The sequence below is a fragment of the Elephantulus edwardii genome, unplaced genomic scaffold (genome assembly GCF_000299155.1).
Source record: "Elephantulus edwardii isolate Elephantulus edwardi_28Jun2011 unplaced genomic scaffold, EleEdw1.0 scaffold00045, whole genome shotgun sequence".
Classification (NCBI taxonomy): domain Eukaryota; kingdom Metazoa; phylum Chordata; class Mammalia; order Macroscelidea; family Macroscelididae; genus Elephantulus; species Elephantulus edwardii.
The window spans coordinates 9,265,204-9,285,778 of record NW_006399795.1 but is presented as its reverse complement, the minus strand read 5'-3'; the positions used below and the strand labels follow the sequence as shown (position 1 = coordinate 9,285,778).

At 52.1% G+C, this 20,575-nt stretch overlaps 1 protein-coding gene across 1 annotated transcript in view; it reads right to left on the bottom strand.

Moving 5' to 3' along the window:
• The window catches only part of CHD5 (chromodomain helicase DNA binding protein 5), a 72,977-nt gene that overhangs the window by 51,863 nt on the left and 539 nt on the right, over positions 1–20,575 (bottom strand). Inside the window, exons 2-3 of the mRNA XM_006885799.1 lie at positions 11,786–11,913; positions 711–890 (exon numbers count right to left, since the gene is read on the bottom strand). Coding sequence (XP_006885861.1) covers positions 711–890; positions 11,786–11,913 — 308 coding nt within the window. The remainder of the gene's footprint in view (positions 1–710; positions 891–11,785; positions 11,914–20,575) is intronic.

Genomic DNA, 20,575 nt, shown 5'->3' with positions numbered 1-20,575 from the left:
AATGGGTTAAACCGGGTGGCTCCTTGGAGGCAAGGATTCTGAGGCTCTGTCTAACACACTTTGGACATGTTGTGAGGAGAGACCGGTCCTTGAAGAGGGACATCATGCTTGGGAGGGTGGAGGGACAGCGCAGGAGAGGAAGGCCCTCTATGAGGTGGATTGATTCAGTGACTGGGATAATCGGGATGGGAGTGTCAGAGACAGTGCGATTGGCACAGGGCAGAGCGGAGTTTAGGGCTGTTGTACATAGGGTCGCTATGAGTCGCAGGCGACTCGACGGCACATAACAACAACAATAACAACCAAAAAGTCAGCAGTTTGCATCCATCGAGAGGTGCCTTGGAAGAAAGGCCTGGCTACTTTTGGAAGAACACTCTACAGAATACAGTTCTACTTCCGATCACACGTGGGAATCAACTTGACAGCAACATGCACGTGTGCTGGGAAGAAATGAAGCTTCTATGCTACAAGCCCATGTCAGCATGCCTGCAGGTGTAAACACACACACACACACACACACACACACACACACACACACACATGCCCACAGACTCAGATGTCCCCAACAGCTACCCACAGAAGGGATGTTGTGGCCCTTTTGACTCAGGGGCTCCCAAATAAGAAGGCAGAGAACTGAAGACTCGGGAGGCACACGAGGCAGGTGTGTATTCAGCAGGCGCTCAGGCCCCTCCTGCCCCAGCCTCCGTTACCTTTAAGCCTCCATCATCATTCTCATCCTCATCCTCATCCTTCTTCTTTCGCTTGGCTTTTTTCTCCTTTTTCTCCTTGAGTTTCTTCTTCTTCTTTTTATTAGGGGAGTAGTCACTGCCCTCACTCTCCGACTTCTCTTCCAGATCTTCCTCATTTTCTGACAGCTCATCATTGCTCCCCTGGAAGAGAAAGGAGGACAGTGAGGCCGAGAGAGGCTCAGAGGAGACCCAGAGGACCAGGTAGAGCGCTGCCCAAGAGTAGCCTTCTGAGAAGCGAACTGGCTACATCGGACACTTTCTGGGCCCCTTATTCCCATTCTGTGTCCATAACCCAGTGTTCTAGGGCTCAGTACCCACGTGTTACTGAGGTCTTGAGAAGAGAAACAGGTCAAAAGTCTCATCATCCAATGACAGGGCAGTGGCAAATGATCGAATGAGCCAGTACCAAGAGTCCTCTTTGGAATCCAGACTTTCTGACTGAGCAAGCTCAACGTAGCCTGCTTAGACCTGGCCCTATGGTGACACTGAGACCATGTCAATCGCAGTCAAGCTTCCAGGGACTGTGAGATTTTAACAAGTGTCACGTGATGGACTCAGGAGCTCAGAGTAGATGCAAGAGACCCACAAGAGAGAACACAAGTTGACTGACAGGCACAAGCCTAACCAGCCCCCAGCATGTAGGTAAGATTTATGGAATTGCATCAATCACATAAAATCTGTAATTTGTAAGATCTCAGTTATACGATTTATCCAAAATAGGTAAGTGACAGAAACCAAAGTTTTATCAGTGGTCACTGGGATGAGCTGGAGAAGGAAGACAAAATGTGGAAGAAGACACTGAGCTCCTATTAACAATCCTGGCCTTTAGGGAGCCTAGTGGCAAGAAGCTGTACTGCAATACCAGAGGTGTGTGGTTTTAATCCCTCAGATGTTCTGGTGGAGAAGGAGGGACAATCTCCTCCTGTAATTAGTCAGATCTGATTTGACACACACACAAAAATAACAAAACTTTTTAAAACTTCAACCAATCCTGGCCTTTAAAAGTCAGGAATAGAAATACCCTTTGATCCGGCAATCCCACCAATAGGTACACAAAACAAAGAGCTACAACACAAACTTACATCCACCTTTACTGCAGCATTATTTACAGGAGGAAAGAACCCACATGCTCATCAACAGACGTATGGCTAAAGAAGCAGTAGTATAATCCCACAACAGACTATGATGACGTATCGCTCAGAAATGGTCAAGAGCCAAGCACTTGTGAAATACTGCACAACATGGGTGAATCAAGACTAAACCATGCTCAGTGGTACAGTGAGTCACAAAAGAACAATTCTTGTGGCAAGGAGCTGCAACTACAATCCCAGAGCTGCACGGTTCAAATCCACCAGATGCTCTGCCGGGGAAGGAGGGACAATCTCCTCCTGTACCAGTCAGATCTGATTTGATGGTACACTCACAAAATTAATAAAATAAAATTTTTTAAAAAAGAACAATTCTGGTACAGGATCACTCATATAAAAGGCTAAGGAAAGGCTGACACACTGATAGACTCAATCTTGAAGATTAACAGATAAGAGAGGGATGTGGAGCAAAAATTAACAAAAATAGAAGTTGGGTGAAGGAAAAGGCAGTGGTACAATAAGGGCTTATCTGACAATTCTGAATTGACTCACAGCTGACCCTGCAGCAGGATTTCAGTAAATCACATGGGAGGAGAGTGTCAATCTTCCAAGGGGTAGCTGATGGTTTTGAACGGCCCACCTTTGGGTTGGCAGCACAACTCTCTACCCACTAGGCCACAAAAGTTCCTTACATTAGTAAATTTTAATCAGTGTTATAAAATGACTATGAATGATCGAATGAACAATAGGCTTTGTGAACTTTCATTCAAATAAAAAGAAACTATGTTAAGCAACATAAATATGATTTTTTTAAGATTAAGAACAATGGTGCAAAGTGAAACAATGAATGACTAGAAACCCTAATTGTAAACTTTCATTTGAAGTGATAAAAAAAAAAGACAATGTTGCAAAAATTCAGGAGAGGCCAATGGTAGTTGAGAAATTAACATAATTAACATATTGAGCCATAAACCTAAAGGTTGCGGAAATGGCGCCTGTTCTGTTAATCTATATACAGTTTTTAAAATTAGCAAATATCTTCACGTCACGCACAAAAGAAGGTCACGCAATTCTCCTATACGCAGTGATGTGATCTAAAAACATTGGTAATGAGTGATTAAAAAAAACATATCATTAGCTCACAGTGCACACCCATTTCTATCTGCCTGGGTTTCCAGAGCCCATCTGCCCCACCACCCCCACCCTGACTGCTTCCTTTCAATATGAGACAAGGTAATTTAGGCAGCTCTTAAGCTTGGCTTCCTTGATTTAGTTTCCTGTCTGTACAGGCAGAAAATGGCCCATTTATATGGAGATAAGGGCATTTATAGCCAGAGCATCCCACCAGAAAGGGACTGCCCCTCTGAGAAAGCAGTTTACTCATCTCCTGTAGAGAAGCAAGCCCCACCGGGGAGGACCTTCCGGCCCCTCCCAGCCAGGTCAGGAGGGAGAGCTGGGGAATGAGGCAATCACAGCCGGCCGTCACAATTACAGCACTGAGCTTGTTATCGACATGATTGCTATTAACTGTTTTCAAGGTGAGCGAAGAGAGACGTGGGGAGAGATGGAGAGAGGACTTCAGAAATGAACACTGAACTCAGGAAACAGCAAAGGGGGTAAGGGAGTCTAGAAGAGTGGGTGAGGAGGGAGGGGGTGTAGAGGGACGGGGTGTGGAGGGAAGAGATTAGGAGAGCAACATGGCATCAGGAGCCCCCACCCCAGATCTCAGCCCTCATAGACCACCTACTAAGGAGGTCCCGCCTGCCTTTTCCAGTCCCTGAACAGAGGCTGTGGACGTTAAGGATGGATGATGTCACTGATGGGAGGCTGCCCCCAGGCTAAGGCTGAGGAAAGGCCTGTCCCATGCTTCCCACATCCCCCAGCTCTCCTGGAAACACAGCTGAGTTGCCCGCAGGTTCCCACGGGGAGTCCCCACCAACTGAACCTTTTATGCCCAGTAAGTTGCCGAGTCAGCGAGCGGACAGTTGGCAGCAGCAGGGCCTTTCTGAAACAGGGTGCTTCCCAGAAGTGTAACTGCCACAGCAGATGCCAGGGACCTCTGAGCCAGCTGTAGACCCGGTCTCCTGGAGAAGACCAGCTTTGAGCTACGCTGCTCCCAGGCTGGTGGTGACTCAGGGATCTCGAGGTCCTAGTTCCTGGGTGCCTTAAGGATCCTAACAGGGATATCCACTTGTTCTGAGAATAAGAGGGGTCTGCCAGCTTCAAGAGATCACCTTTCCAGAACCCTAAGAGACATGCTCATTCCCTGCCCTCCAGCAAAGGTAAGATGTAAGGCTAGGAGACAGGAGGAAAGGCAGGTTTCAGCACCATGGACAGTGGCAATGGGGGCCCTAGGGCCGGGCCCTGGGCTGCCCCTGAGGAGCCCCGAGTGGAATCCCACCAGTCCAAGCAGAGATGTCATTGCAATGGGTCCTGAGCTGTCAGGGGAGTGCAGGACTGAAGACAGCCTTGGAGCACTGACCCTCGATTAGCCTGGGAATTGGGCAGGTCATCAAAGCAACCTCAAACTTTCTTACCTGAGGTGGGTATGCCACTGAGAGTAGTTGAGAGGCTCAAAACTAAACCCATTGCCATCATGTTGATCCAGACTCCTAGTGAGCGACTATTCATTTGATCTCTAAGGCTACATGTTTCCCCAGAGAAGCAGCTGGTGGATTCAAACTGTCAACCTTTCATTTAGCAATCTGATGTGTTACAAACTAGCCACCAGGGCTCCTTGAGACGATCAAAGATCATGCCTGAAAGACCCCAAGCATTTTTAAATGGAACAAACTCAGAGAGAGACCAGTGCTCAGAGACAGGTGGGGGTGGGGCACAGACGGGGGAGAGGACACACTTCAGGAGGGTCCAGGTGTCACTGTCATGCTCCGGGCAGGGAATTCAGGCAGATCAGAGTGGTCTGCACACCCATAGCCCTTTCTATCCCTACCCTCTGTCTCTATACCCCTCTCTATCCCTACAGCTCTGCGACCTGTCCCCAACTATTGCCAGAAGCACTTCTGCCCCTGCTCTCAAACCAGCCTGACTCTGAAATTACCCAGAAACTGTCCAGATGCCTGACTCCACTATAACAGCCAACGATACAACCAGGATGACAAAAATGAGGAGCATCTTACCCATGAGTTCTGCCAGTACAAATCCGGTCTGGCTCCAACTGCATACAGAGCTGCCCACAGCTGGGAGACAGTAATAGGATGGATGAGTGTGTGGGTGGGCATACGAGTTGTTGTGGCGACAGCTCAAGGTGGGGGGGAGTCAGCCTGGGCATCTGGTGGGAGCTGGCATCACCACAGCCCAAGATGCAGAGAAACGAGGAGTAGCCAGTGAGGTTCAGCGGACAGAAGCCAGAGGGAGGCATCAAAGGGCAGGCGTCTCCAGCAGATTCCGCTGTCTGGCAGGCTTAGCAGTGTGAGCAGGGTGGGGGTGCAGGGTGTGGGGTGGGCAGGCACTGGTCCACTCCAGAGGGAAGTGGGAGGATGGGAGGAGAGTCAAGATGCTCATTGAGGAATGAGATGGAACAACAGCCAGGGCGTCTGCCACTGTCTTGCTCACTAAGCACCATCCCCTCCCTTGCAGCCCCCCACCTGGGGATCAGGTAACATGTCAGTCCTTCACTTCACAGGGCCTCTACTTCTCCCTTCTCCATCCTACTCCTTGTGCTGGGAGAGAGCCTCTCAAAGCTGAAGCTGTGACTCCCCTGGCCCCTGCTCCCCGAAATCCCTGATTCTCCTCATGCCCTGCTACACTGTCTCCTCCCTCTGCCTTGGTCTGAGTCCCCCTCCCCACACCAGAGGCTGGCGGAGGGTGGGGTACAGAGCAAGTCTGTCAGAGATGGGCTTCTCTCTGGCAGAACAAGTCTGTGTCTGCCCAGAACATGATAGTGATAGTTGTTCCATGCCTCTTTTAAAACTGCCCCCCCAAAAAAAAAATCATTCCTTGCAGAGAAAAGGGCAGTGGATTGTTCTGAAAACAAGCTGCAGTGGACTGAGCCAGCAGAGACTGACCCAGCAGATTAATATCAGCTCATGGACAAGAAAAAAAAAACTGACAAAGAGCCAAAGGTAAACCAGCTGCTAAACGAATGTCTTGAAACTTCTAGAGAGATGTGTGTGGACCAAGTCATGTCCAGAGAAGGACCAATCACTTGTTATTGAGTCAATTCTGATTCAGTGAGCCCTGATGTATCACAGTAAACCTGTGCTTCACAGGGTTTTCAATGCTTGATTTTTTTTCAGAAGTAGGATTGCCAGGCCTTTCTTCCAAGGTGCTAATGGGATGAATTTGACTACTTGTACCACCAAAGACAGGGACCCAGGCACTGATTATCTCTAATTCTCCAATAAGTATCAACCCCAACCCTGAGGTCAGAGAGACAGCCGTGTTACACACTGTGAAAATCAGAGGACGGTTGGGGCTTTGACCTTGACACTGTCTTCTCGCTACAGCAGCCTGGGGCATTACTATGAAGGATGCTCTGAGAGCTGGTAGAAGACCCCTAGTGAACTTGGCATTCCCAAGCAGAATCCTTCTGCTGAGCTGCTCCAAAACCTAGACTGTGTGTACAGGAGCTGGGTGTGCAGGTGGGGGCTCCTGGTCCCCAGGCCCAGCTGAGGGCCAGGAGAGACCAGCCTGGTGCCCATCCACCCTCCCTCCTTTCCTAGCTCTGTGGATGCTGGCGCTGGAGGCCTTCACTCCTTCTCCCTCCCTTCACGCTGAGGCTCAGCCACATCTCCCGAGAAAGGAGGTATTTCTACTCAAAAGGAAGGGCTTGGAGAGTTGGTCATTCTCAATTTGGGGTCCTTCAAGATTGAGAGGGAAAAGGGAAGGATGAAATATGAGCCTTCCCATTCACGAGTGTTATAAACAGTTATAATTTAGCACTGAATAATTGGTTGCTATGGGAACCGCTGCAGTACAGGTTGAAATCATTTCTCCCTCCTGCACTCCGGTCTGACAAGGAGCTTCATCTACATATGCTCAGGTTCCGGCTGCAGCCCGGTTATTTTATGTAAATCAGAATCCCAGACTTGCTGCCCGCAGCCCCCCCAACTCCTCACATGCAGAGGCTGCCCCTCTGCAGCCTCCACCCAGCACCTTATCTCCATGCCAGCTGGCTGGAGATAGAAGGGAGGGGACATTGTTTGCCCTCTCATGTCTTGAGGATTCCCGCTCGGTGGGAGGGCAGGTGGGCACCCTAGGAGGCACACACAGCAGCTCTCTAGCTGCATCATGGACCAGACCCTCCCATCTGACAGTCTCCCATCCGGGGAGGGGGCCACAATGGGTTGAAGGTCACCCTGGGGCTTGCTTGGCACTGCCCAGGCATCTAGAGGGCTCCTGCCCACCCAACCTCCCACCCTCTTGAAGATCAGGGAAAGAGTGAGGGGCGGGGAGGGGGGACGGAGAGAGAAGAGAGGATGAGGACGGGGAGGGAGAGAGGAAAGCAGACAGGAGGAGGGGGAAGGAGTAGAAGAGAGGAGGGAGAGAGGAGGACTCCAGCAGAAGGACCAAGCCCAGGCTAGCCTGAGACAAGAGAGATGCAGATACAGCCAGTTCAGAGAAAAACAGAAGCCTGGGGTTTTGGTACATCCAGAAACAGGAGACCAGAGCCGACTTGAAGAAAAAAAAAATCCAACAAATCAACCTACCCATTTCTGTAAACTTTCATTAAAAATCAGAAAAGAAAAAATTAGTTCAAAGAGAAGGGGAAAAGGCAATAAAATAAATGCATAGTCTCGTCACTAGGGATGAAAGAGGCAGAAGCTGACTTTCTGAGACCTTAGAGGTTACCCCAAAACTGCCACTGCTTTGAACCTCGGCTCACTCTCCCCATTACCAAGGGTATCCACACACTATGGCCTACGGCCTCCCCGGTCAGGAGGGTCCACTGTGCCCTGCGCCCAGGAAAGAGGAAGAAAAGCCAGCCCGGCTCCCATAGCGGGGCTCCCACTCTTCCCAGCTGCAGGCTTCCCATCATCAACGTTTGGAACTAGTCTCCAACAGGGCAGGCTGGAGACCACAGGGCCAGATAATGCTCCCCTCCAGGACTGGCCTCCTGCCCAGGTCCCTGTAAGAAGCTTCCAGAGAGAAATCACTCGGAAGAGGAGCCGGCCCACTGTCCCCAGAGCTCCTTTCTTCAGCCACTAAGGACCCCAGAATCCACCTCCACCTTGTTATCTGCAGAGCCCCGGTCCAGAGGAAGGTGAGGGTAGGACAATACTCTGGAACAGGAAGTGCACCTCAAAGTGGACTGGGGGAGGGGGAAGGGAGGGAGATGCTTGACAGTGAAGGAAATTTTTTTTAAATTTTATTTTATTTCATTATTTTTTGTGTAGACCGCCAAATCATATCTGACTGGCAGGAGGAGATTGTTCCTCCTTCGCCAGCAGAGCATCTGGTGGATTCGAACCGTGCACTTCTGAGATTGCAGTGCAGCTTCTTGCCACTAGACCACCAGAGCTTGCCTGAAGGAAATTTTTTAAAAATTAAATGAATTTAAAAAAAAAGAAAAAAGAGGAAAGTGAGGACATTTGGGGCATCAGAACTAGCCACAGACAGTCCAGGTGCCTGCATCCTAGGCCCTGTCAACTGGCCTTGCACAAAGATGGTTCACAGGAGTGCAGTACCAGGGGTGGAGGGGCTGCTGCGGCAGGAAATGTGGAGCCCCTACCATGTCTGAACCAACTCACCACACCTCAATCAAAGCAAAGATAGCAGAAGGCCAGCTTGCAAGGGACAGGGTGAGGAGCCTTGAGGTCAGTGAGCCGCCCTTCTGTCTGTCTCTACCTCCCCATCTGGATAATGGGCACAGGGAGCTCCAGCCCTTCAGAAGATGTTGGAATCTCAAAGCACAGGCCTGTGTGCCTCATCGAGGATCATGACAGTGGGAGGCTCTCCCACCATCTCACCTTAGGTTTCCCCCCAACCCAGCTCCTTCCCTCTCTCCTCCAACCTTCCCACATGCAATCCCAGTTCCTACACTCATGGCCAGAGATGGTGTGTCCTGGTAAGAGGCACACACACACACAACAACAAGACCACAAGTAGCGTCATGCGAGAAGCAGGCCTGCAAGGACAGGGGTCAGGCAAGCTGTGTCAGAGGGAAGACTGGGCTCTCTCTAGAAGACAAAAGGGCAGTCAACACATGGTGGAGAGACACACACCAGGCTGTCACTGGGACAGCAGCAAGTAGGGAGGGGCATGGCCAGAGTGCAGAGGGGGCAGGGAGAGAACAGGAGAGCAGACACAGTTGACAGTCAAGGAGAAACATGCTGATGTCAACCACCAGGGTGGAGGACCGGTGATTTGGGCCAGATAAAGAAGGCCCGGACACATCCCAGTCTCAGTCTTTCTCCAGCTCCCAACAGAACAGCCCGGTATGACCACCGTGGAACACAGCCCTGCCATCCAGATGCATCCACAGGTGTCCCAGGCCTTCTCCCACCGTCTTCACATGCTAGGGCCCCGAAGACCACATTTGTGTGACACAAAAGAAACTCAGAAGTATAATGAGTTGAATAGTGTGCCCTCAAAAGTCACATGTACCTGAAATCTCTGACTGTAAGATAATTTGAAAATAAGGTCTTTTCTGATATAACAGTCAAAAGAGATCAGACTGGAGCATGTTGTTATGTGCCATCGAGTCTCTTGTGACTCACAGTGACTCTATGCACAATAGCTCTGAGCCCTGCTCTATTCTGAGCCAACCTCACTGTCTCTGACACATTACCCTCATTACCCCAGTTATGTCAATCCATCTCATCCGGGGTCTTCCTCTCCTGTGTCCTCGACCCTTCCAAACATGATGTCCCTTTCCAAAGACCAGTTCCTCCTGGCTACATGCCCAAAGTGTTGAGATAAAGTGTGCCCTAAATGCAGTGTCCTCAGAGGAGACGACATGGGCACACAAACACAAAAGAGAATGCCATGTATAGATGGAGACAAAGACTAAGCTGATACGTCTACAAGCCAAAGAACGCCAAGGATTGCCAACCACACCACAGGCTAGAAGAGAGGCATAGAACAGCTTTTCTCTCTGAGTGCCCAGAGAGAAATCAATCCCGTTCCTTTGATTGAGGACTTCTAGTCTATCGGATTGTGAGAGAATACATTTCTGTGGGTTTAAGTCACCCAGTCTTGTCTTTGGCAGTGTCAGAGGTGAGCAAGGAAAACTGATTGCGCCTCCCTTATTAGAAACCCAGAATGTCTTCTTCCTCCCCTCTCCACCACAATCTCTCCCTCAGATAATTTTGGGTGTCAAAATAATTTTGGGAACCTGTCAAAATGAAGTCAGATCACAGCTCTCCTTTGCTCAAGGTCTTCCGTCACGCCATTCTAGGGTACAGTGAGAGTTCTGCTGGTTTGAAGGTACCATTACCTTGGAGTTCTTTACTCCATGCATTCTAGGATATTCTAGGACACTCCAGAATGTCCTAGAATATTCCAGAACATTCCATAATGTTCCAGAACATTCCACAGGCCCATCTCCCATCACAGAACTTCTGCAAGTACCCCCAGTGTTCTCATGGCTCTGTGTCAAAAGGCTCTGCCCCAAAGTACCTGAAACACCGATATATCATTAGTCCCTTCGCCTATTCCTCTCACTACAGTACTGGTGGGGTCTTCTTTGGCATAGAGATAAGAAGGCCTGGAAAGCACGGATCTCTGTAGGGCAGTGATCAGGGAAGGGCAGAGTTGACAGAGGGCAAGTTAGACAGAGTTGATGTCTTTGGTTTTTATCTTATCTGAACCCCAATTACTCTGGGTAACTTCATCTCTGAACCTCTAGGCTCCCGTGTGAAAAGTGGGGTGCATGTCACCACCTTCCTCAAAGTCCACCTGGAGGACCAGAGATGATATTCAAGAGAATCTGGACACTCAGTACACGTTTTTATATGCCATCAAGTTGCCTGTGACCCATAATGACTCTATGTACAGCAGCTCTGAAGCCTGCCCTGTTCTGAGCCAGTCTCCTGACTCTGACACACCAGCCCCCCTTTGCTCCAGTCACTGTATTAATCCACCTCATCCAGCGTCTTCCTCTCCTGCGCTGTCTCCACCCTTCTGAGCACACACAGGGAGTAAAAAGATGTAGCTTGTGTTGCCCGTGGTCCCCTTTCAGCTGGAAGGACTTTATAGGGCAAATCAATCTTGGTTTCCACATTGGTCAAACCAGGTCCCACCAAATCCCAAGGTTTACCTTGAGGAATCCCACGAAAGCACTCTGAGGTTATGTTAGCAGGCAGGGGGAGAGAGGCCAGTACTGAGTGAGCATCATGCCTCACCAACCAAACTTACAGTATATGGCAACCGAGCTTCCCCAGAATCAGCTAGGGACCAGGAAGAACGGAGCAGAGGCTCCAAGCAACCATGCAGAGGCCACACAGCGCCTGCATGTGACTTCCGGGTGACCTCATCCTTATGCTCGTAATGTCATCTGCTGCAATAGGTGAAGACCCACAGATGAGAAGCAGCATGTAAGAATCAAGGAAATTGTTAGGAAGCGAATGCATAGAGAACCAACAAGAGTAAAGGAGGCAGGAGAGCTGAGCAAGGGGAGCATGGGGTTTAAGCGACCATTTAGGGGTCCCGTAAAGATTGACAGCCTCAGACACCCAATGGAGGGTCACCAGAAGTCATAACCAACCAGATGGCGGTGGGAGGTGGCATTAAGGGATGTAGTAGACCTTATTGCATCATGGTCCAGGACATCTATGGCCTGAAAAAGGGTCACTGATACTCAGGACACTCAGCCTAAGAAAACAGAGAGTGGGATACACTTGAGAAAACCTACATGCGATGCTTAGCACTGTAAGCAGGTTTTGGTGATTTTCCCCACAAACTCGTCTCTCGGGAAAGTCACCCCTCAAAGGCCTAGAGATCTGAGTAGCCTGGGTGCCAGCTCCCCACCCACCCCATTCAACACACCTCTTTCTTCTTCCGCTTCCCTTTGGACTTGTTCTCCTTGAGCTTCTTGGATTTCTTTTTCTTAGGGAGGCTCACGGGCTCCTCAGGGAAAAAGTCATCGAAGACTTCAAGGCCACCATCTTCTTCTTCTAGAAGAATCAAGAAGAGGAGGGGGGTTGCTCGGCTACTTCCCCTCGGCAGACTTACCACCCCATCCCGAGAGGAAGAGGCCTCTGTGGCTCAACAGTAGGCTCCTCCTGCCCCATACAGAGCAAGTCAAACAGGAGCCCTCCCACAGGATCTACCAGCCCCACTCACCTCCTCTCCCACTCATTTCTAATCCCCAGCCCCACCACGTTTCTCCCCAAACAAATCCATCCATCCCCACCCCCTGCCTCTTCCTAACTCCTCAGAGTCATAGATTCCCCAAACCCCTAATCTCTCCAGGCCTTGCCTTTCCACATCTGTAAAATGGGACACTACTACTTACCCCTTACTGGGCAGTGTTCAGGACACTGACATTCAACAAGAGTGAGCAATTAACTAAGTAGCCTTGCTAGGATTCCCCCCAGGAAGCCAGCAGCCCTTACAAACAAAAAAAGCCATCTTTACTGCACAGCAATCCCAGAGGTATGAGGTTCGAATCCACCAGATGCTCTGCTGGAGAAGGAGGAGCAATCTCCTGTACCTGTCAGATCCGATTTGATGGTACACACACACATCATCATCATAATAAAAAAAAATTTTAAAGCCATCTTTAGCCAAGCCAGGGTTGGTCCCAGAAAGGGTGGTAAAATTCAACAAAGTGGTCAGCTCAAGGCCCTGTTCTCTGCCCTCCAGCAGCTGGGAGGAGGCTCATGAAAGCTAGGTGCTGAGGAAGGGATGTCCCATCAATGCCAGTGACACGAAAGGTCTCAGGACAACCTGTGGGTCCGACAAGGGATCCAGGCAGCACCTTCCCTGACATGAATATTCACCCGATCCCTGCAAGCACGTATAGCTACCCACACATCCCACTGCAGCCACACACCCAGATGCACACAAGATGCCACTATGTTCTCGTTCTCGACAGACACCAAGCAAGGTGTGAAATTCCCCAGGGAGACGCTGCACCCACTCCCGTGGAGGGATCCCAAAGCTGCCCACGATTCCAGACTCCCTCCCTCATTTTAGGAGCCAAAAGACTGGAGCAGAGGGCTGGCTTGGAGAGGTCGGACATCCAAAAGCACGGGACCTTGCAGAGAAGGGGACATGTGAAGGCTGGCCGTGCTCCATGGGAGTGCAACACACCCCCTCACAGGACAGAGGTGGCCACCTCCCGTACAGCACACCCAGAGGGCTGAGGTGGAGAAACCAGGAGTGAAGGGCACCAGCGTCAAGAGGTCAGAGACTGAATGTCAGCTGCAGAGGGAGGGTCCCCCAGGAGATGCTGGGAACAAGAAATCACAAGAGATCACCCCATAGTGGAGATTCAGCCACCTCACACCACCAAAGGAGCCTCTAGAAGCTGAAGAGAGGCCTACAGCCAGCCACCTTCCATACCCGGACCTGGGCCCAAGCATCCACAGCCAGCTGGCCTGGACCCATTTCAGGAAAGGTCTCTCTGACCACCTCCCCAGGGACCTCACCCATGTGCACCCAGGCAGGGCGAGGGAAAGCCCAATGGGAAAACTGAGAAGACCCCTCACTGGGGTACCTCAAATACAGTGTGATGTCTAAAAAAAAGTTAAAAAAAAGACAGTGTGATGTCACAGCACCCGAGACAGTTTCATCCAGGAAAGGGCAGCCTTTCCCCAGCTGACTCAAGGTTAGAGAAACAGTCACACAACTTTTTTTAACATCGTGGTTGTTTAGCACTAACACACACAGCCACACAGATGAGGTTGTTTAGCACTAACACACACAGCCACACAGATGAAAGGGTACACACACATGCACCCAGGACCTGCACAGTGTGGACTCATGCACAGACAGCATTCGCGTGTCCCCTCCTCTGCAAGGTCCCACACCCTGGCCAGGATCCTGACCCCATCAGAGCCTCAACAAGACAAGGGGCAACAGCTCTGCTATGGGGCTCACATCACCAGACACACAGCCACCCCTACTCCTAAAGGGTGCCTGCACCCTCTCCCAAGCTGTGCCCACAGGGCTGGAAACAGATGCACGAGGGGCCTCCTTCCAACTTCAAGGTGACCAGGCCTCCTGAGACCACGGTCAGCAGACCGACTGCTTGCCATGGCACCACAGACCCCTGGATGCTGGGGTCCCAGGCCCTCCCTATCCCATGAAGCTGTCATCAAACACAGAGTCAGAAGAGACAGACTGAAGGCAAGAGGGCAAATAGCTGCAAAGGGTGCCCCCCAGGTTTTTGCAACATTCCCAGGGGTCAACTTGGGAATGTTGTGCCTGGCAGAGGGGCACTGCTGAGAAGGAATGGGCTATGGAGGGTTCGGTCAGAGCTCTGGAAGTCAGGGTGTCCGGTAAGGAGGGACCACTTCCTAACTTGGATTCCTTGTGGGCCTGGCTCCCCAAGACCTCCCCAGGTCTCAGACCTTGGAGCCCTGGGGCAAAGTGATTGAGAATGTGCATGGGGGACAGGGGAGGTGGGGTGGGGAGGACCTCTCTGCTGGAGACTGTGTCTGGGGGAGGGGGCTGCTGGGGCAATGACAGACCCTGGGAACAGTGACAAGTCTTGGGTAACAGTAGCAGTCTCTGGAGTGGGAAGCCTAGGGGGTACTGATGGGTCCAGGAGTGGGATCTGGGGAAGGGGAGTGAGTGTTGGGGGGAATGGATCATGAGAGGATGGTGATGGGTCCTGGGATGTGGTGATGGATCCTAAAGTGAGGGTCTAAGGAAGTGGGGATGAGCCTTGGAAGAAGGTGACAGATCGTGGGCAGCTACGCTAAGTCCTGAGGTCGGAGGTCTAGGGGTGGTGATGAGTCTTAAAGTAGAGGGTCTGGAGAACAGTGACAGATGGTGGGTGAGGTATGGATTCCTGGGAAGGGTCCTGGGGCAGGGAAGGATCCAGGGGGCAGGGACAGGAACTGGGATGGCAGCCTGGGAGGCAACAGCAGGGCTAGAAGGAAAGAGTGCTAGGAGGTACAAATGGTGTCCACACAAGCCCACTCCCCGGCCACCTCTGCCTCTGCCACCCCCAGCTGCACGGAGACGCCCGGGCAGAACCACCCCCACACCCAGGCATGCCGCCACCGGTTATGTAAGGGCTCCAGGCTGATGCAATGGTGGGGGGGCCCTCCCTCCCGTGCTCCTCCCCCCACCCCACGTTCCTCCTCTCCGCTCTGCCATCCTTGTCCCCTCCCCAGGAGGGCGGTCCCTGGGGAAGAGCAGTCCAGCTCACACAGACACTGACTGACCAACTGACCAGAGGAAAAGACAAGAGGACAGGTTACCATGGGGCTGTTCTAGAAGTAAGCCTGTGGTTGGCCATGGACTGCTCCCTGCCCTGCCTGGGATAGGGGGTGGTTCTCACCAGACCCCATACTCCAACCATCCACAAACACAAACACAACCCCACCCCCACCCCCGTTCCCTAAGTGATCCTCTAGTCAAGTGTAAACTGCCTGGTCTGATTTCCATTCCGGAGAGGTTCCAGGGCTGCCACATAAGGGCAGGATTGAAGCGGACCCATCCCCATGTCTGATAGGCCCCTCCTCTACGCCTAAAACACCCCAGGACGGGGCTGTGACATCTCCTCTCCCAACCTTCCCATTCACCCAGACTTCATCCCAGATCCATCCTCCCCCTCCCACCTAGCTGAAAATCAGAGCTGGGGAGTCCCTAGGACCACTGTGCTCCTGCCTTGTCCCTGGGACCCCAGGCTTCCATCCTCCGCCAGACCAGCTGGCAGGGACAGAGCCGGGTCCTGGAGGTCTGACTCAGGGCACCCAGCCAGCAGCTCAGGTGAGAGACCACTTAGTCTGACTCCAGGCACTGGGCCCGTCCACCCTGGGAGAGGAGGGGCCAGGCCTCCCTGACCTTCCAGCCCCGCCCTCTGCTGTCCCACCTGGCAGTGCCCTCCTGGCGCCAGTCTGCCCACGAGAGGCCTGAGGCTCTTATTGATCCAAGCTGGGCTATAATTAGGACCCATTAGCGTTGTTATCTCCTGCCTCCTGTGTCCCTTCAGAGAAGGCAGCCCGGGAAGAGGCTGCTTGGGGACAGGGAGAGAGCAGGGGGTGGGGATGCTCTGATGCTTTCGCCTCAGCTCACCCTCTCGCCCAGAGGACCCCCTCCCTGCCGATCCCAGGCTAGCACAGGCTGAGGCAGGGCTGGCTGCAACCCATGAGCTGTGTGTGTCCTGCAAAGGTTCAACTGTTATCAGAGTGGAAGGAGTTGAATCTTTCATACAACCTGTATCTGATCAAAGCCCTTAGCACACAACTCATCTAATGCACACAATAATGCTGGGACATGGGTGTAATTATTGGGCCCACTTTGCAGATGGGAAAACTGATGCCTGGACAATCTTCAACAGCTTCATAGCCTTAGGTGGCAGAACCAGGCTGGAGTCTAGGCAAGCAGATCAAGAGTATTACAGTCTCCTGGGACACTGAGACTACAGGCCAGCCCTGAGGTCACAAAGCCAATCCATCACAAAGGCCCCACAGACGCATGCCCTCTCCCAGCCGCCCTTTATTCCTTCCCTGAGGAGGGGCCTCAGCTCAGTGCAGAGTCTGACAGTGAAGCTCCCACACACAAGGTGGCCAGAGTGAAGCACCTGGTCATCTGATTCTGGGGGCTGTCTAAGGATCTCGGGGTGGGGGGAGTCAAGCCAGGAGCTGAGTCAAGAGCACCACCATTAGGCTCTGCTAGCAATAGGTCCCCGCTGGGCCATCCCTCTGGGATCTGGGGAGGGGGCTCTGTCTGCTTCCCCATTTCTCAGAGCAGCACAGAGTCAAGGACCACTTGGACATCAAAAAGGCCAGAAGTTCAAGCCCCACCTCTCCCTGTTGGGTCATTTCTGCAAGGTTCTCACCTGATCCTGCCTTCCTCACAGGCTTATGGAGAGAATTAGATATTGCAGACAAAAAGCATCCATATGCTGCCCAATAAGTATTCAGTGACCAACAGGCAAAGCCCCGAAAACCACAGAAAGGCCAGGAAGGTGGGTGACAAAGGTATGAGTATAAAGATCCTCCCAAGCTGAAGTCCACAACTGTGGCACTACTGGACCGGGGCTCTCAGGGCCAGCCCAAGGCTGACCAAATTGGGGGCTGACGTCTCATTAATCCCTGGATCACTTCCCCACAAGCCAATGGGTTCTCTGTTGATAATGGGGGGAAGGGAAGTGTTCCTGCCCAAAATGATTAATAATTCACTTATATTTAACAAAACCCAGACATCACCTCACTGGTGTCACATCAGAAGAAAGCATCATTCCCGTGAGCTCTCGGGGTAGGGGAGAGCAGGGCTTGATGAGACTTGTACTGGGAGTGACTAGAGAGTGAGGATGGTGGGTGGGCAGGGCATCAGGACAAGGCCCTTCAGCAGGCCAGGCCCAGAGGCAGGGGGGACGAGAGTGGGGAGACAGTCCTAGAGGAGCAGGGAGAAACAAGGACGAAAGAAGGACAGAGATCCCGGACAGACAAAAAGCACATGAACTACTTGAGGAGGACAAAGATCAACAGAGACAGAAAGGAGGAAGGAACAGACCCCAAATGAGAGAGAGACAAGTAAAGGGAAGAAGGGCACAGCCATGGACAAAGCTCTAGGAAGTTAGAGCCCAAGCACCTATGTTCAGCACCCAGGTAATAAGGGAAAATGCTCAAGAAATCTACAGTGACTGCATGCATGGATGGATCAATGAATGGTGAGCAAATGACTGGATAGAAAGTGAATGAAAGAACAGACTGACGGATGGATGGATGGGTGGGTGGATGGATGGATGGATGGATAGTAAGATCATGGCCATCACTCCTAGTCCCCTGCCCAGACTAAGATGTTCATAATTTTGAAAACAGTCCATGGACATGAGAAGCATGAACCAATCATGTGGCACTTGGACCAGAATGACCATACTGCCCAGCCAGAAAAACAGCTGGGCTTTTCATTCTGGTGGAAGGGCTGGGCCAGCAAGGCAGAGATCTGAATAGCCCTTTATCGGTCCCACGAGGGGTCAGGGCCACATCTTCTGAGGAAAAGATCAGGGTTGCTGAGCCACTAGTATTGCCTTGGAATTTGTGTTCCCAGACCACCTCCAGCCCAGGTTCCCATATCCCCAGCTTACTGGATGAGGGTGCAAATCTCAGAAGCATGTCCTTGGGGAAAGCAGGGCACCTGCCCCCTTGGATGGTGCTAGTTCTAGCAGCCACTGTTAATGGGGTTGCCTCTGAGGGGCTGGACACTGTAACCTAGATGTTCCACATGCATTGTCTCACCAGCCCTCATAATAACCCTCTATGAGGTAGGAAGTGCTGCATCCCATTCTACAAATAAGGACTCTGAGGTAGGGAGGCTGGGGAGCTAACCCAAGTCCCCCAGCTGATCAATGGCTGAGCTGGGATTCATTACCTGACCCTCAAACCTTCATTTTTACCAGTCCTTCAACTCCCAGAATTTCGCAGCTCCCAGTTGGTCCCTACACCAGGAGAGGTGGGTGCCTACCCTGCCTTCTCTTCAGGGTAGGTTCAGTCCCTGCCTCACCACCAGTGGAGGCTTTGCACTGTTAGAGAGTGATAGGGCAAAAGTCTGAGGGACACTATAATGCTGCTATATTAGAAACAGTGCCGAGCAAACCTGGGAAATGGGGCGGAATCAAAGGAAAGATGTGACAAATAGCGTGTCTACTGCTGAGCATTTTTAAACATTTGGGTCACAACATCCGAAATGCTACCTCTTCAGGCCACAAATCGCAGTAGTTGATGAAGTGAGTGAGCCGCACGGCTGTAGGGTAGGAGTAGAGGAGGACCGAGAAGCTGTTGACCAGCGCTCCGAGAAGAGGTGCAAGAGACATGGGCCCAGGTCCGACCAGGACTTAGATACTCAGACCACCTTCTCCAGAGCCCGCATGGTGGCAGATGCCTGGCCCTGCTGGGTATCTCCAGTGAGGCACAGCAGATCAGAATAGTGTAAGGATAAAAAAAAAAATCCAGAGAGTAAAATTATAGTCAAGAAGATAGCAAAATGGTCTTGAGACAGACACATTTGAGCCCAAAGATCAACAAGGGCCTCCTTGTGACATTTGAAGGAGACAGCCAGGAAGAGACCCAAACTAAGTGCAGGTGAAGGTGAACAGAGGTCACCCAGCCCATGGCCAAAGGCAGGCCCAAGCTTAGTGTGTTCCAGAAGCAACAAGGAGGCCAGGGGATGGCAGGTGGGGCAGGGGACGTCCAAAGGTGATCCAGCTGCTAGGAGGAAGGTAGCCGGTAGAGGGCCACAGTGAGGGCAGTTGGGAGGCCCGGGAAAAGACACCACCAGACAGTGGTTCTGGATCAAGAAGGTGGTGAGGAGCTGGGAGAGTGAGAAGCCCCTGGCATGTTCAGAGCTGGCACATCTGGTCTGGACAAGAAGCTCCAGGCCGGAGACGTCCTCTGAAGAGCTTTGGGGGCACGCCTGGAGGCTCTGGGAACACACCCCAACTGTTCGCCCCAAATCCAGAGCCCAAGGACACATGGAGGAGGGAGAGGCAGAAAGGTGATGGCAGGAGCTTTGGCTCAAGTTGGGAGTGCACAGTTTGGGGACACCTCCCTTGGCCTCCTTCCCTCTTCAGTTCTGCACCCTGACAACCACAAGTGTGCACCCCATCCAGACAGCCAGAGGATACAGCAATCAGGGGGACCTCTTGTGAGGGGCTGGACATGAGTGAAGTGTAAACACACACTCAAGCAGTCCCTTGTCCCAATAGTGCTTCTGCCTCCACAAAGACCCAGACTTGGGTGGACAATAGACTGAGCGTCCTTGCTTGTGTTGGGGTACCTGTACACACCTCTAGGAAACGTGCTTGAATCCAGCAACTCGGGATGCAGCAATCAACTATTGTCCAAATAATCTGTGGGGGCAACCCCACCCTTTCTCCCCTCACCCCAGCAGGCCCTTGGCAAACTTGACTTAAGGAGGCCAAATGCTACTACGGAAATCAAAACACACATAGGGAGGCAAAGGGGTGGAGGAGAAGAGAAGGGGTTGGGGCAAAAAGTCCCTCACTAGGCAGATGCTGGGCAACACACACACACACACACACACACACACACACACACACACACACACACACAAACGGCAAAGGTGCTCCTGGAGCCAGACAGCACATTCCCAGCTCAGGGCAAGACCCTTGGATCTCTCAGAAGTCAATGAGGGCTTAAGAATTGGTGTCCCTCAAAGACAGGGAAACAGGAAGGGAGGCTGAAGTGTGAGGCTCAGCTCGCTGTGTTAGGAGGGAAAACGTCCCAAACAAACCTGGATTGGTAACTAAAGACACCCTGCAGATTAGCCCCTGACTGAGCTGTAACTAGATTGAATCCTGAGAGAGGGATGGCAGGGCAGGGGCGTTGCCCCGAGTGTCAGTCAGGCCGGTGGTCAAAGTAGGTGGGCTGGGAATGCCATAACCCCGAGTGACCCGGGCTGCAGACAGTGGCTGACTCTGGGGCGCGCCAGGTGGGCACAAAGTGCTCAGGTGCAGGGACCACGGCGGCCAGAAAAGGAGAGCAGGAGCCGGAGGCCGCGTATCGCAGCCTCGAGACCTCGTGGGCCTGGAGCGAAGCGGCTCAGCCCCAGCGCTCGACGGGTCCCCAGCGAGCACGGCCCCTCCGCGCTCCAGCCCCACCCAGCGCGCCCTGGGGCCCCGAAGCGCGCGGCAGC